The 14758-nt window shown below is 34.8% G+C and overlaps 1 protein-coding gene across 1 annotated transcript in view; it reads left to right on the top strand.

Annotated features, from left to right (window-relative positions):
- The window catches only part of LOC104610237 (uncharacterized), a 29660-nt gene extending 24576 nt beyond the window's left edge, over positions 1-5084 (top strand). Inside the window, exon 4 of the mRNA XM_088900393.1 lies at positions 4716-5084. Within this exon, the coding sequence (XP_088756519.1) occupies positions 4716-4936 (221 nt within the window). The 3' untranslated portion in view covers positions 4937-5084. The remainder of the gene's footprint in view (positions 1-4715) is intronic.
- The last annotated feature ends 9674 nt before the right edge of the window (positions 5085-14758 follow it).

The raw sequence follows: 14758 nt of genomic DNA, 5'->3' as shown, positions 1-14758 counted from the left end.
AAGAATACTCTAGTGAATTGAGCAATACACACCATAATATCTCAGCCAGTATGAGAAGGTTTAATTTAATAATTTTATAGTGTTGTAAATTAAAGGAGATTCCTTTCATCTCATGCAAGCAAGGTTTACTTGGACCAACGGTCAAGCAAACCCTCTTTGGTCAAAGATGGATAAATTCCGGCTTAGCCTAGAATGGGAAGAACATTGGGAAAGTTAAGCTTCTAAGGTTCTACCTGGAGTGACCTCTGATCATTGCCCCATCAGTTTAGGGTCTGGTGAATTTATCAAGGGACTTTCTCCGTTCATATTTGAAAATATGTGGTTAACTCACCCTGAGTTTATAGAAAGGATTAAGAAATGTAGGGAAGAGGAAGGTGGGATCTTGTGGAATGCTGTGAAATTTTATATGAAACTAAAAAACTTAAAAGCCAAACTTAAGGATTGGAATAGGGATAACTTTGGGAGTTTGGAAGAAAAGAAGTTTGGCATCACCACTCAAATTGATGTTTTAGATGAAAAAGAGAGACAAGATGGTATTACTGGGGAGGAAAGAGAATAGAGGTGGAAGTTAAAAAAGGATTTGGAAGAGGCTCTTCATAGGGAAGAAATTTGTTGGAGGCAAAAATCAAGGCATAAGTGGATAAGGAAGGGGATGGTAATACTAAATATTTTCATGCCATTGCCAATCAAAGGAGGAAGAATTACATAGCCAAATTGGGAGTTATTTCAAATCAACAAGAGATAGCTAGAACCCTAGTAGAAAAATTCAAATCCATTTTCAAGAGGCCTTTGGGGACTAGATTAAGGCTGGAAGAGTTGGAGTGGACAAAGCTAGGTAGTGAGGAAGCTAAGGTGGTTGAAGGGAAATTATGAGGAAGGAGAAATAAAGAAGGTGATTTTCTTGATGGATAAATCTAAAGCCCCTAGACCGGATGGCCTCATTATGGATTTCTATTAGGATTGTTGGGAGATTGTGAAGGAAGACTTATGTGAGGTGTTTAATGAGTTTGTTGATAGGCATTTCATAAGCCTAGGAGTTAATGCTACTTTCCTAGCTTTAATTCCCAAGAAGCTAGATGGGATGCACCCCAAGGACTGTAGGCCCATAAGTGTCCTGTCTTTGAGATTAAAAAGTGGGGCTATGTGCGGTATTACATGGGCTAAGCCCATGTTTGGGAGTGCTTATATGAAAAACAAGTGCTTATTCGAATAAGCACTTATTTACATTTGGCACCCAACTTTTTCAAGTGCTTATTTTAAAATATAAACACTTGTTTCATATTGGGTGTTCGATAGTCTTTTTCTCCAATAAGCACTAAGCATTTGTGACTCTTTTTTTTTCAAATTTTGTGAAAGCACTTTTATAAAAGTTTTTTTACGAAAGTACTTTTATAAAAGCACTTTTATGAAAGAACTTTTATAGAAGCACTTTTGTAAAAGTACTTTTACGAAAGTAATTTTATAAAATTCAACTAGGGATGATTTTATAAGTGGTATTTTAAAATTCAACTAGGGATAATTTTGGAAGAAAAAAATTAATAAGTGCTTATTGTATAAGCACTTAAAAAAGCTGGAAATTTGGGCTTAAAAATAAGCCCTTATTTTTAAAATAAGCACTTATTTGGGGCTTTTTTCCCAAACACAAATAAGTGCTTAATGGTGTGGTCCTGGCCCAAATAAGCACTTTTTTCAAATAAGCACCTTTTTTAAGCACTCCAAAACATGGCCTAAAATTTGCTTTAACAACTGGCTGGACAGTGGTTCAAAGTGGAGATTGCCAAGTAGTGATGAAGGGGGTATATCGGTACTTTGAATCCTATGCTTGATTTTTCTTTTTTTTTTTTTTCTATTTTTTCTCAAAACCTATCGGTACTTTGAACCCTATGCCTGTCTACCCCTTGAGATGGGTTTTGACCCATAAAAGCTTTAAATTTCATGTATCGCCAGGTCATGATATAATACATTAAACCTGATACGGGGCATATTGTATTGAAATTTTGAACCTTGGTGATAAATTGGTTGAAGTTTGGGAATGAAGTAAAATGAGCCTTACTGTTTTTGTAAGATAACCAAGAGCAGTGGATTCAATTTGAGTTGTTCATCCTGGTGGGTGCTTAGCCTCAAATAGCATGGATGACACCAAGGTTTAAAATGTTGATGTCAGTGGAAATATCAGTCATCCAAATATAAGAAACATGTTGGAAATATCGGAAATATCATATGGAAATATTGTAAAAACTATAGACATGGTGGAATGTGGAAGTATTGTAAGATAGCAAAATAGAGAATGATATTTATGAAATGATAAAAGAAGCATAGACACACCTTTTTAAATTATTATCTTGTTTCAAATCATTAAACAAAGCTAAGAAACTAAGGTTATACACAAAAGAATACATTCTGATGTTGCCCTATAAACCTTAAGATTTAGAGCTTCATGATAGAATGAGTTAAAGCAAAATTTTAACTAATAGAAAATGTAAATGGTTTAATAGATCAACCAAATAATCTCTTGCACAAACAAAAAACCAACATTTAACTTCATGTTTGAAATGAATATTGAGCTAGCCCAAAGTGGTAATCATGCAAACTAGGTGGACAATAACATTGTTATTTCACATACTTACAATATTGTCACCAACATATGTTATAATACTCTCTCTTGGACTCCACATGGTATTGGTAGTGTTCACTGGGGAATATGTCGATTCTAGAAAAATTTCATTTTGCTACCCATTGAAGTGGAAACGGAATTATGTCGTGAAAACTATCTCTTGTACTCCACATAGTGTTGATAGTGTTTATTGGGGAAATGCCTATTCTAGTAAAATTTCATGTCACTTCCCATGGAAATGAAAATATGTCGTGGAAATATTAGAGAAATTAGGGACATTTTAGACCAAGTTTGACACGTTAGCAAGGTAAGGTGCTTCAAAGGAAAGCTTATTTTGGGGTGAAGCACCGTTGCATATGTTTACAACATGTACACAAACAAACTCTGTCCCATGCCTACGAATAAACATATACAAATAAATACACAGGTTTGAATTGCTTGGTGCAGTGGTAAAATTCTGGGCTGACAAGCATGAGAACATGGGTTGAAGTGTAAGAGCAGCCACATTGTGCAAAGTGCAAACATACCAAAGATATCTAATATTGAAGTTAATAAACAATCACTGTTTAGAAACAACACAAGTAATGTAACTTACAAAAAAAGGTATATAGTAATAAAATAAAAACAATGAAATAATCACTGTTTAGTAAACCGGAGTGGGCCAGCCAGTTGGGTTGCTTGAACCATGATCCGGGGCCTTGACCGGTTTGGTCATATGCTAAGAATTGTAATTCATGAAAAACCAGTCAAAACCGGCTGATTGTCCGGTTTAACTGGAAAATTGGTGAACCGGTCCCAGTTTTCTAGAACTGCCCAATCACCAAATGGATGAAATTTTCAAAATGTTAATGGCAAGATTTGAACCCATAACCTTTCTATTGTGTGTATCGTCTTATTACCATTAATCCATCTCTTTATTTGTGTATATTATGACTCTTTAATGTATATATTGCTTTAATGAACACATTTTTTAAGCTAAATATAAGTTAAAAGAGACTTGAACCATGGTCATTTACTTTAAAAACTAAGGTTTTAGCCATTTACCCATTACATTCAAGTAAAAAAAAAATTCATTTGTAAAATATGGTAAAAAATTTCGAGATTTTAAACTGACCATCCCACTTGTCCTGTAGTTGTGCAACTTAGGGAGTCCATGTGGATTTTGGAATTGTGGATTGTTAACTAACTTCACTTATAATGATTAGCTTAGGGGAGGTATTTGACTAGGTGTATGGAAAGTGATATGGGCAAACTGCTTAAGACTATTAGATGGTACCTTTGTCTTTTCTTTTTTGACATTTCTAACTTTTACATGACTTCCCTGAGATGGTTTATTTTCACTGCAACCTTCCTTGATATGCAGTCCCTTGACACTATTTTGGTTCTCCAGAAAGTTTTGATTTAGATTGAACTTAATGTTTTGAAAATCGTAATTGTATCGTAAATCATAGAGAAAGTTGAATTGAATCATATCGTAAATCATAAGATTATTTCTATTACAAACTGTCAAAAAATTAAATATAGATATATTAAAAGGCTAAATATATATAAGAAAGTGACTTTATTTTTAATCTATATCTACCATATATGTACGTAAAAATAGAAGCCTAAGATGATATAATCAAGTTGCACATGAAAAATCCAACAAATCTACATACAATGGCTCTTTGACCTACATATGATGGAAAGTAAACTCAATTTCTTGTCTTAAATAACGTAATAAATAGTTTTCTAGTAAGGGCTTTAAAAAAAGTCTTCCCTTGACAAAACTAAATATAAACAAAAAAAAAAGTAGAGAACTAATTCTTAATTGAGTCTATTACTTATAAAAAAAATCTTAATTGAGTTTCTTTGAATCGTAAGTGAATCATAGAAAATTGTATAAATCGTAAGACTTATGAATCAAATCGTAGGATTCAAACAAAAATCGTAAGATTTTTGCAGATTCGAATGGAAACCCTTGGGATTCATGATTCAAATCATGAATCGTATTGTAAACTGTAAGATTTTGACAACAAATAAACTGCTATTTTGTTTTCTCCGAGCATCATATAGATTTAAGATTCAGCCATGTAAAATTGTTATTCTGTGAAATTGTCAGGGGCTTACTTGAATACTATACGGAGGACAGTACGGTACCTTTGCCCTGCTGACATTGTGCCACCATACATTGATGTTGATCTGAGTGAGCTGGACGTTGGTCAAAAGCTGGTAATGGGAGACCTCAAAGTTCACCCGGCACTACGGCTTATACAGTCAAAAGATGAACCTGTTTGTAAGATTATGGGTGCAAGAGTTGAGCAACCAAAGAAATCTAAATAAGTTTACTTTTGTGGACTTTTACAAAGTTGGGACCAAGAGTTGGTGAGCTGACATCCATTACTTGTAGCTCGTTCTGTTTTTTTTTTTTGTCAAATATTTTGTTGTTTTTGCATTTGATGACAACACAAATAAAAACAGTTACGTCCCATCTCTCTCTCTATCTCTCTCTCTTTCTCTCTCTCTATATATATACATACACGCACAAATGATCTATATATAATACTTGCTAATTGTCTGATTGGGTCATAGTATTATCATAGGATGAAGTCTTTATCTGAATCACAGGTACTTGTATTGATGGTGCCATCTAAGTTTTGTGGATATTCCTTCAAACTTTTGAAGTAAAAACTAGGCAAGTTTTACTACCTATCAGGGCATTAGCCTGCAAAACCTTAGGTGGCACCAAATGGTCTACCTCAAAATCACCTTTTATAAGGTATAAAGTGGGCTTTAATGGCATGTGACTACTCTTGTCATGATCTCCAGCTTTACAAGAAACTTCATGCTGCTTTTTTGGCACAGGGATCTGACCAGGTATTTGTTTTCCTGACTGCATGAGCTGGAAGATTTGACAGCAATGGTGCTATTTTGTTCCCTTGTATAAAGAAATAATTGACTATCCGAAAAACTAAGTTAACTTTTGTTCTTGTTTATCTTTTATTCTGATGTGTTGACTTTGTACTCCCAACTCACAAGATAACTATCCAAGCTGCTGCTTAATTTGTTTAATCTCATTTGTCAATTGATCATTTGTATTTTCTTTACAAAGAGCAAATTTGTTTATGTTTCTATCTTCAGTTTGTTAATAATGTCTGAGTGATTATATTTTTGGTGATGCAGTTATGGAGTCTGCCAGAACAGGACTCAGAGAATGTTTTGGGGCCTAGCCGTGTCTCATTTCGGAGCCAAAATAGGACATGGAAACATGGCCAGGAACCATCCATCTCTGATTTATTATTTCTATATCTAGAATTATGGTTCATAGTATCGATATGCGTGATACTGAAAAATTCAGTATCGAGCCATTAGTCCATCACAAACATCATACCCTACATTGAATTGAGTTTTAGCCAACACCTTGTCTATCAAATGGGGGAATGCAATGGGATTCCGATTCCGTCCAACCACAGTTGGAATTGGATTCCAATTCCAGACCCTTATTCCCGCGAGCCAAACTGGGCCTAATTGATTTTAAAGAATTGAGCTGAGCTTCCTCTCTCAAGCTCCCTGGGGAAGATCTCAGGCTCTGTATATAGAAGCTAAGCTCACTATATCCATTTGAACGGTGACAAATAATGTCCATGTGTCCTTAATGGAGTTGTACAGAAAGCATGGGTCAGAAGAAGAAACTGAAATAGTTGTTCCAACTTAGGCATAATCAACCCCTAGGCAGAATGATTTAGGGGTTCCACAAGGATGGAACATATGGTAAGTTATGGGGATGCCAAATGGGATTTACCTACTAGTCAGACCTAAATTTGTTTTGCTAATATTTGGATTCGAATCTTATCCATTGTATCTAGATTAAATAGGGATTTGCCTATTGGCCAAAATATTTTTTATTATCAACCAAATGAAATGAAACAGAATTATGAGAATATTAGCATGGTATCCAACTGCACATTGGTAACATCTCTCAACAAATTTAACGTACTCGTATAGTAAATAGTCTCAATGTAAGGTTGTATTTGCACGGTTTTTTACTTTGAGATCTGAGCTCAGTCATTGCTTTCACTCATGACGACGATAGGGGTGTTCACTAAAACCGAATCGTAAAGACGTTTGGACTTCCAATACATCTCCCAAGAGGCTTTTATTTCAAACATGGGAAATCCAAATGTCTCCCTCTTTCTTACACTCTCTTGACTCCAAACTCTCTCCCTCTTTTTCACACTCTTTAACATTATAGGAGATGTTCAAAGTTAAGATAGTTGCAGATATTGTTCCAAATCATGCATAGATTGTTCTAAATGTGAGATAGTTCCAAACTTCTCTTTTTTGTTGGTTTCAGAGTTAGTTCTCGAAGGAACTATTTTTGTTGTAGAGTTGGTTTCAGAGTATTATTCATTGGTTGCAGATTTAGGGTTTTTTCTTCGTTGATGAACGTTCAGGCGCGCTTTACTTGGTTCAAATCGGTTCAGGCGTTAAAGTTGCAGCAACAATAAACCAGGTACTATTTCTAGAAAATCTAATGTTGTGTCCTAAAATCGACCAAATATTAGATCTGACTTCCAAACTGACTCATTAGAGGCCTAACATAAAAAAAAAGAAACAAAAAGGAAAAAGGAAAACAAGTGACAAAAACAAAAAAAGACCCAGGTTGTTGCACGACCCGTGTAATACATGAGTTGCTAAATATGTTAGCAACCCGTGTACTACATGCATGGATTTATATTTATCTTAATAATAATAATAATAGTGTTTAGAAAATCGGAGTAATCGGTTGGATTGGTCGAACCATAGCCCGGACCCTTGGCCAGTTTGGTCATACCCCCAAAACTGTAGTGTGTAGAAAATTGGCCAAAACTGGTGACCCAGAAGGTTGAACTAAAAAATTGGTTACTCAGTCTTGGTTTTAGAAGACCGGATGATTTTTTTGATATTTGTTTTTGCACATAAATGCAAACTTCTAAAGGCCATAACTGTGTGCTTGGATGTCCAATTCAGGTGATCTTTGTTTTGATTTTGGGTAACATTTTGTGATCTATGTATTCCCAAGGTGAAAAAGGAGCTTTACCCCACTATTTATCTAAAAAATGTTTTTCTTTTGCTTCAAATCTTAATTTTTATTATGAAAAAGTAGAACTAAAATAAAAAGAAAAATATATGTTATAGAAGAACCTTTGACCTGTGAACCTCTCCCTTTTTTGGGTTGATGCCTAGTCAACAACAACAACAACAACAACAACAACAATAATAATAATAATAATAATAATAATAATAATAATAATAATAATAATAATAATGATAATAATAATAATAGTAATAGTAATAATAATAGTAATAATAATAATAGTAATAATAATTGCTATTATTATTTATCTTTCTCGCTTTCTCTCTCCCTACAAACAATAGTGTGCCATATGTCATTCTTTATTTATATTAGAACACTATAGGAAAACCAAAACGATGTTATATGAAAAAGTTATTTATATAAGCTATCTCAAAGGATTAGAAAGCTTAAGATGATTATCATGAGAAAGAAGCCTGACATATCCATGGTACAAAAAATTGCTCGATCTATGAAAGTAGTGCGCATGCTTCATAGGAGATTGTTAATGGAGATATCAAAAACAAAAGCACAGCCCCAAATTGTCAAACTTTTGGTTAGTCGTGCAAAGATTTTTTTTGATGAGATCTTTTGTGCTATTAAAGGATTATACAAGTGTGGTTATGGATATGTACAAGATGGGGATAATAATAATGTCACTTCAAGTAACATGTCCTCAATCTACTTTAGAACATCTAATTTTTTTACGTTGATCCCAAAGGAAATTCATAGAAAAAAGGACTTTTGGAAGGAGAACTATAAAATGTAGACATTGTTTTGCACTTATGTGGATGGAGGAGAGACTTTCTAAGTTTACACTTTATTGTTAGGATGGACAAGTGAAATTACTATTATTATCAAGTACCCTAGGATATTTGAAGATGCTTTTTAATGACAACAAATTTATGGATCATATACAAAACTACAATTCTATGCTGTCATTAATGAAAAAAAATTTCACAAAATAAGATCATTACTTCCATAGTTCCACAACTTGGTAAAAGACCTAAATTTGCTCAATAGCAATGGTAGTGCATTACATGTTGATCTTGTGGAGAAAATGTTTGATGAGCTTGTGGTCCCACATTTTTTATTGTTTACTAATGATATATTTTTGTTTTATGTTGTTGTTAGCTTGAGCTTGTGTTGTTATTGTTCATAGGGGTATTCTTGTCAATGTACACTTTTTATTTGTGTGTCTAATATAAATAGTACCTACTGCGGCAAAACAAATTAGATCAAATGCACCCCTTTTTCTTATTCTTTTCTCTTCTTCTCTGCTCTTCTTCCTTTGTTCTTTTTTCTTCTTTTCTAGTTTCTTTTCTTTACAGAATAAGTTTGAACCTATTTGGTTATAGACAACTTGGTATCAGAGTATATCTAAAACAGATTAGGGTTTCTCATGTAGGGAAATCCAACCGACTACATGAGACCTTTTTAGGGATGGAAGTTTTAGCTTGAATCACTTGGTTCTTGGAGGTCATTCGAGATTGTAGGAGGTGCTCAAGGTATTGAAATCTTGGAGAAGTTACCTGGTGACTAGGAAGAATTAGAGAAAAACAAGTCAGTTTCTAATTTAGGGCTTAAATCAGTGATTGATTTTGGTGCCCGTTTTTTTTGGGTATTTTTCATGCTTCTTTTTGGTGGATTGGCATATCTCAAAAGTTGTTTGGAATCCTCTGGTAGGGTTGATTACCAGTTCTTTGACTTCTTTAAGGATGAGTTTAAGTTTTTTTCTTGAACTGTGTTTCTGGATTGAGTGGTAGGGAGTTTTCACTTCAATTTTCACTTCCTTGGGTTCATGGAGAGGTCTATAAACTTTTTTATTCTTTTGGGTGATGTTGGACAACACTTCAAGGGGCAACTTTTTTTTTTTTGTAAAAAAGATGATTAATCAGTGCAGGTTCTCCTTTTTTTTGTGACTCTTCATTGATCTTCCAGTATGAAAATTACTGGAAATGAGTCAAAATCATATAAAGGACTTGTCAGAGCTGGAAATGTTGTTGACAACAATTCATTTCAGATTACTATAGTAAAGTTTGATGGAACAAACTATTTGGAATGGTCCCAATCGGCCATAATGGCCATTAGAGGAAGGGGGAAGCTAGGGTATGTGATGGGAGACACAAAGAAACTAGCACAGGAGGATCCTTCTCTTGCTAAATGGGTCCAAGAAAGTTATCTTGTTATGACTTGGTTGTGCAATTTCATGCAGCCCTATAACTAGAAGGATGCTGCCACATATAGGGTTCAAAATATCAATACACCCGATACGCCCCTATCGGTGTATCGGGCGAATCGATACACATTTCCAAGCCCTTTTTTTTTTAATTTTTTCCCAACTGATTCAAGGGGGGCGGTTTAGGTCTCCTTTACCCCCTGAACCAGTCAAACCTCCGATACACCCACTATAGGGGCGTATTGGAGGGGTCTCAGAACGATACGTATTGGTTGATACGTGTTGATACTTTGAACCTTGGCCACATATAGAAAATTGGTTGAAAAAAACAATGTTCGAATTCCTGACTAGTTTGAACTCTGACTATGACATTATGAGACAATAACTACTCACTAGAGATAGTGTCTCTTTATCTTAGGCCTACTCTTTAGTACATAGTAAGGAAAATAGGAGGAAGGTTATGTTACAAATTCCATCTATGAAATCAAGTTTAGTAGCCATTAATCCAAAGTTTGGAGGTGATAAGGATAAGTAAGTGAGGAAGGGAAGGAAAGAGAGATGTTTTTTGTGACTACTATAAGAAGCCAAAACGTACATACTAAGGACACTTGTTGAAAGCTTCATCCTTAGTTGATTCCAAAAAGACTTAGGAATAAAAAAGGAAATGCAAATGCAATTGTTACTATAGGAGCTACATCCACACCCAACACCATATCTAGTTCTCTTGATAAATTGGCCGCGGTTAGGGCTGCTTTGACTTAGTTGGAGAGTGAAGTGGGCATCTCTAGGTAGTCTCATTCTACTCCTGCTCAAATCAATTCAGCTTTTGCTTAATTAGGTACATGAGATACTGCTTATCATACCTTAACCCTATGTAACACTAGTCATTTTTGGATTGTAGATTCAAGAGCATCTGATCCGGGATCTAGTTTATCCTCACTATTTCACTCTTACTACTTGTCCTCTAGCAAAGACAAGGTACTTATTGTTGATGGCTCTCTTGTCTCTATTTCTGGCAAGGGAGACATCAAAGTCTTTGATGTTATCTCTTTAACCTCAGTTCTATATGTTCTTAAGCTAAGTGCTAGTCTACTTTTAGGCAATAATATCACTAAACATCATAACTATTCAATAACCTTTTTTTTTGTGATCAATGTGTTTTCCGGGATCTGGCGATAAGGAAGGTGATTGGGATTGGTGGTGAGGTGAACGGGATCTACTTACTTGAGCATCCACCTGGGAGGAGTAAAAAAGTTGAGAAGTCTTTTGTCACAGTCTATGAGTCAAATTATGCTTTGGCATAATCGGTTGTGTCATCTTTCTTTTGTCTTTAAAGAGTTTATTTCCTACTTTGTTTGAGTCAGTTTAAGTGTCCAATTTGAAGTGTGAGAGTTGTAAATTGGCAAAACATTGTAGATAAAATTATTTACAAAGTAATAAAAGAAGTGTTATTCCTTTTAAAATTGTGTATGCTGATGTTTGGGGACCTTATCATATTACTACTATGGAAGGGTACAAATACTTTTTGTTGTTTGTTAATGATTACTCTTGGTATTCATAGGTTTACCTTATGCGCTCTTGAGATGAAGTTCCCACTTTGACTTGTGTTTTTCATCAAATGGTCCTAACTCATTTTGGGATTAAAATAAAGAATCTCAGATCTGATAATGCCAATGAGTATTTTACAAAACCCTTACCCTCTTATCTCTTTGAACATAGAGTTATTCATCAGAGTACTTGTTCTCATACACCTCAGCAAAATCAAGTTACTGAGAAGAAAAATAGACAAATCCTAGAAGTTGTAAGAAGCATCATGTTGAACTCTAATGTTCCTATACATTTATGGGGGGATGCCATTCTCATTGCAATTTATCTCATTGATAGTATTCTTTCACAAATTTTGGACATAATGCTCATTTTATCTTGTTGTATCCTAATAAGAAGTTTTCTATTCTTCCAAAAATCTTTGGGTGCACCTATTTTATCCAAATACTTGGATCCTATCATTTTAAATTTGATCCTAAGCGTGCAAAGTGTATTTTTGTTGTATATGCATAAAGTCAAAAAGGGTACTGCTGTATAATCTTGTCTTAAGGACCCTATTTGTAATCCATGGATGTTACATTCTTTAAGGATGTTCCATATTATCCTAGAGTTCCATCTTGAGGGAAGAGTGGTGAATAGGGTATTTTTGCTTAAGAAGTTCCTTTATCTATTCCTATAAATGAAGTGGAGTGTACTGAGGGGAATTGTCAAAAGTGTAAAGAATTGAAGGTGTTTTACAGATGATGGTTGAGGCAAGTTGGTTATGGTAACGAATAGTCGAGGCTAATTCTAGTCTCCTCTTCATTACCAGATTCAAGTATTACCTCCTCTTTACCCACTCTTACTACAAAGGACATACCCACTACCTCTGTTGAGTCTCAACCTCCCTCAGATGATCTTGAACTCCCCATCGCATTATGCAAGGGAAAGCATCATTATACTTCATTTATTGCCCATTGCATCTCCCATTTCCTTTCTTATGACCACATTTCATCATCAATAAGTCCCTTTTAGCCTCTATTACTTTCATTACTATTCTTAGAACTGTGTAAGAAGCCCTAGTAGTGCTTGAATGAAAGGAATCAATGGAGGTTGAGATGGATGTCTTTGTGAAAAATGATAATTGGGATCCTGTGGATCAATCAAGAGGGAAAAAACCTATTGGGTGTAGATGTGTATCCACAGTGAAGTATAATTCTGATGGTACAATTGAAAGATTTAAGGTTAGACTGGTTGTTAAGGGATACACACAAACTTATGGTATTGATTACTTAGAAACCTTTGCATCGATTGGCAAAATGAATACCATTAGGGTTTGACTGTCCCTTGTTGCTAACTTTTCATGGCCATAATTTTAGATAGATGTTAAAAATGCATTTGTAAATGGTGACTTCAGGAGGAGGTGTATATGAAGTTGCCTCCTAGCTTTTATGATGTGGAGGTTGGTAAGAAGGTCGACAAGTTGAAGAAGGCTTTGTATGGTATGAAACAATCTCCAAGAGAATGGTTTGATAGATTCAAACTTTCTTTAGAAAAGTTTGGCTATGCTCAAACCTAGTTTGAAGTTGCCTCTTGACTTTTATTTTAGATGGATGTTAAGAATGCATTTGTAAATGGTGACTTGCAGGAAGAGGTGTATATTAAGTTGCTTACTTGCTTTTATGATGCAGAGGTTGGTAAGAGAATCGATAAGTTGAAGAAAGCTTTGTATGGTAGGAAAACAATTTCCAAGAGAATGGTTTGATATATTCAGACTTTCTTTAGAAAAAGTTTGGCTATGCTCACGCCCAATTTGATCACACTCTTTTCATTAAGAGGAAATGCTTTGCTTTGACTCTTCTAGTTGTGTATGTTGATGACATTGTTGTGATAGGGAGAAATATTGATGAAATTAATTCTTTTAAACAATTGCTTAATCAAGAGTTTGAAATAAGGGATCTAGGTGAGTTGAGATTTTTTTAGGGATTGAAGTGGCAAGGTCCAAGCATAGCATTTTTATTTCTCAAAAAAAGTATGTTGTTGATCTCCTAAAAGAAACCTAAAAAAACTTGCAAATACTCCTATAGTCCTATTGAGCCAAATCATAAGATAACTACAGAAGATGGTGAACCTCTTAAAGTAGGAGTATGCGCCAACAACTTGTGGGAAAGCTTTTTTATCTATGCCTGACTTGCCTTGGCATTTCTTATGCCATTAGTGTTGTTAGTTAGTATATGCACTCTCCCAGAACAACTCATCTCCTTGCTGTTGAAAGGATTTTAGCCTACTTGCAGAGGTGTCCTAATTGAGGTATATTTTTTAAAAACAATGGCCACATGAAGATAGAAGTATAATTGATGCAAATGGGGTAGGGCGTATTGATGATAGGAGATTTACCTTAGGGTATTACACTCTTGTTGGAGGAAATCTAGTCTCTTGGAGGAGCAACTCTAGTGTAGAAGTTGAATACATATCAATAGACAATGGGTAATGGTGTTGTTGAAATGTTATGGTTATGGCTGAGATCACTCGACGACTTGGGGATTGAGTATGAAAGACCCTTGGTGTTGTATTTTAATAACTAAGCGATTATTAACATTTCTCATAACCCAATACAATGTGATAGAACCAAACACATTAAAGTTGAAAGGCATTTCATCCAAGAGAGAATTGCATCTCAAGAAGTATGTCTTCCTTATCTCGCCTCTGATATGCAGCTTACTGATATCTTCACCAAGGCAGTCACAAAAGTTAAGCTTAAGACGGATTTAAGCAAGTTGGAAATTGTGAATATCTTTTCCCAATTTGAGGGGGAGTGTGAAGAAAATGTTTGATGAGCTTGTGGTCTCACATTTTTTATTATGTTGTTGTTATCTTGTGCTTATGTCCTTACTATTGACATGGGTATTCCTATCATTGTACACTTTTTGTTTGTGTCTAATATAAATAATACCTGGGGTGGTAGAATAGATTAGATCTACTACACCCCTTTTTTCTTTTCTTTTCTCTTCCTCTATTTTTTTTCTTCTTTTCTGGTTTCTCTTTATAGAACAAGGTCTGAACCTCTTCGGTTATAGACAATTGATCCATTAATTAAATGACATGCCCTAGGAAATAAAAGAAGAATTTACATTTAATATTGAATGTTGCGTAAAAATAGTGCATTATAAAGGTAGCTTTATATATATATAAAGAGATAGTGTCGACCGTAGCTCTAATTGAATTAGGGTGGAGTTGACCTAGGATGGCATTGCAATAGTTCAACACCTTAGGAATAAGTGGATGAGAGGAAGCAAAAGACCTACCTTTAGGGCCTCCTTGAAAACAGTAACCTCATCTTCATCATTCT

The sequence above is a fragment of the Nelumbo nucifera genome, chromosome 3 (genome assembly GCF_055504915.1).
Source record: "Nelumbo nucifera cultivar China Antique chromosome 3, China Antique-T2T, whole genome shotgun sequence".
NCBI lineage: Eukaryota > Viridiplantae > Streptophyta > Magnoliopsida > Proteales > Nelumbonaceae > Nelumbo > Nelumbo nucifera.
Note: the sequence above shows the minus strand (reverse complement) of the source record. Positions and strands in the feature narration are given on the sequence as shown.